Source organism: Pteropus vampyrus, unplaced genomic scaffold (assembly GCF_000151845.1).
Source record: "Pteropus vampyrus isolate Shadow unplaced genomic scaffold, Pvam_2.0 Scaffold92, whole genome shotgun sequence".
In the NCBI taxonomy this organism is placed as follows: domain Eukaryota; kingdom Metazoa; phylum Chordata; class Mammalia; order Chiroptera; family Pteropodidae; genus Pteropus; species Pteropus vampyrus.
This window is the reverse complement of record NW_011888873.1, coordinates 1,181,289-1,183,826: the sequence shown is the minus strand read 5'-3', so window position 1 is coordinate 1,183,826 and position 2,538 is coordinate 1,181,289. Positions and strand designations below refer to the sequence as shown.

The 2,538-nt window shown below is 55.9% G+C and overlaps 1 protein-coding gene across 1 annotated transcript in view; it reads left to right on the top strand.

Annotated features, from left to right (window-relative positions):
• The first annotated feature begins 1,020 nt into the window (after positions 1-1,020).
• The window catches only part of FAM149A (family with sequence similarity 149 member A), a 46,594-nt gene continuing 45,076 nt past the window's right edge, over positions 1,021-2,538 (top strand). Inside the window, exons 1-2 of the mRNA XM_011363984.2 lie at positions 1,021-1,367; positions 1,416-1,685. Coding sequence (XP_011362286.1) covers positions 1,021-1,367; positions 1,416-1,685 — 617 coding nt within the window. The remainder of the gene's footprint in view (positions 1,368-1,415; positions 1,686-2,538) is intronic.

Genomic DNA, 2,538 nt, shown 5'->3' with positions numbered 1-2,538 from the left:
TTTTAGCTATTAAATCCATTCCAACAGGCGTTTAAACAAATACTTTGTATGTGGATTTTACTAACTTAGCTGTCAGAACCCACTGTTATTTCCTAGTTCTTGGGTGAGGCACCCTGCTGTTGTTCCCCTGTGTCATCCTTAATAATAATGATCATGGCCCTGAGGTGGGAGGAGTGGGTACTACTGTTTCAAGTCCACTCACCTGAATACACTTTTTGTTTTGTTTTGTTTTGTTTTTGTTTTTTAAATCAATCTTCTCTCATGTCAGAGAGCTGGCCTTCTCCCTTACCCTGGTACATTTGGTCTTGTCAGACCAGATCTTTTGGAAGTAAGGTTGTCTTTCCCAGCGCTCTGTTCAAATCCCTTACCCCCAGAGGTTAGGTAATCTGGTGAAGCTCTGAGTGATGTAGAAATTGCAGAGTGTTCCTTTAAGGCACGAATCAAGGAGGGGAGCCAGGGTATGTATTGTGGACACAGCCCCAAGCTGCAGTCGGAGCCCAATTAGCAGTGAGCTAAGCAGGGTTTTTGTTTAGCTTAGCAACCGCCCGCGCGGTCCCGGGGGCCCGTCGGGGTATCTCCAGCGGGCGGAGGCCCAAATACCCACCTTCAGCCCGCGGTGGCGCTGGCGCTGGCAGCTGCAGCACGTCCCCTCCGTGGGCTCCCGGACCCTTGGCTCTTGGGGGCCTCACAGCACCAGGGCAGAGAAGGGATTGCTCCCCGCAGAGCGTGGCCGCAGCCCCCTGCGCAGCCAGCAGCCTCAGCGATCTGCAGGTCGTTAGGGCATCGGGAAGGGCTGTCCCAAGTGCTGCGGGGCTGAGCGCCCGGAGACTTCCCTCGGCGTGGGGAGCGCACCAGAGGCCCCCGGGGCTCCGCGGCGTGCGGGGACCCCAGGACCTCCGCCCCGCCGGGGGCCTCCTTGTCGCGATTCCTGCGGGCGGCGGTGGATGGAGCTCCGAAGCCGGGTTTCCCGTGGTCTTGAGGTTCAGGCAGCGTCTGGGACAGAATTGCCAAGACTGAGATATGAAGGTCGCTGTGTTGGACCTTGGGTCGCTCTTTGCCAAAATCTTCAAGACCTCGACGGCGCCTCCGGCGGTCCCCTCGCCGATCGCCTCCTCCAGCCACTCGGGAGGCGCTGCCACTGCAGGGCCCGCGGGCAAAGCGCTCAGCCCGGCTTCCACCCTGACCCTCCTCCCGGCCCTGCCGCCAGACTCCCCTTCTGCCTCGCCGGGGGTGCCCGTCCCGCTCCATCCTTTGCTCACCGCCTCTTACTCCACGGTCTCGGTCCCGAGCCGAGCGTCGGAAGCAGTAGGGACCCCCTACTCGCTGCCCAGTAGCCCTAGAGCAGCCAAATTTCAGCCCATGCTCCAGCCCTCGCCCCAAACCCTGCCCCTGGCCTCCGCCAGCGGAGGTTGCAGCGCCGCGGGCTCCCCTGCCCACCTTGCGGCCCTGGCGCAGCCGTCCCCGGGCCCAGGCGGGGTCTGCGCGGCGCTGCCGTCGATCAGGGGCGCCACCGGCAGCAGCAGTTTAACCTTGAGCCCACGGAACCCCCGCCAGCCTGCCCCAGGAGAGCAAGAGCCCAGTGCTCGTATGCCCTCCGGGCCTGGACCCAAGACCCTGTTCTTCGCCCTGCCTGACATCGGTGAGGAGTGGGCCTCGGACAGCGACTCGGAGGATGACGGAGAAGTGTAAGTAGCAGCAGGGTCCAGGCCTGTCTGACTTTCCTTGGGACCCCTAGCCCTCCGCCTGCCACATCCACCTTGCCAGGCATCTTTCAGAAAACTGCGCTATTTGCAGTGACTTCCACTAACTCCCCTGGGCACCCTCCTTGCACTTTTCCTGTTCCATGCCTTTCTGTTCTTTTCAAATACGCTGTAACAGACTTTTGCTCAACTGTCTCCTAGATAAGCCTCTTCTGTTTACTAGAGAGGGAGGGGAGATGAAGCAAGGCTTGAAGGAAAGGAAGACGGAATTTTGTTTCTCTTCTAGCTGAAGTGTTGACAGATTGTTTGATAGTCTGCTTTTCTCAAGGACTTTGAAAGGAGCCTTCAGGCCCCTTTCTCTGATGCAGAATATGGCAGGTGTGCAGGGTAACCGAATACATGACGTTGGCAGCTGCGATTTTTAAGACATAGTGCCTCACTACTTTTCAAGGATCAGTCCCATTCTTATGCCAAGTGGGATGGGTTTCTTTTGTGCAACATGCAGCTAGCTAATTTACATACGTGTAACATCATCTGACACCAGTGGCATTCGTAATGCTCAGGACATTTCTAACATACACCCTAGAGCTCTTCAGTAGTTGCATAGTGCCTTGAGGTTCTCCAGAGAAGCTGACAACCATTTCATTGAGAATTGGAGGACACTTCCCTCAACACACACACACACACACACACACACACACACACACACACACACACACACACACACCCACACACTCACACAATCCTCTCACCACCAAAAGAAGTAATGATAACATTCTTCTTATAAAATATTTATTTTGGAATTAAAGTGAATTTTATTTTTAATGAGAACATGTGG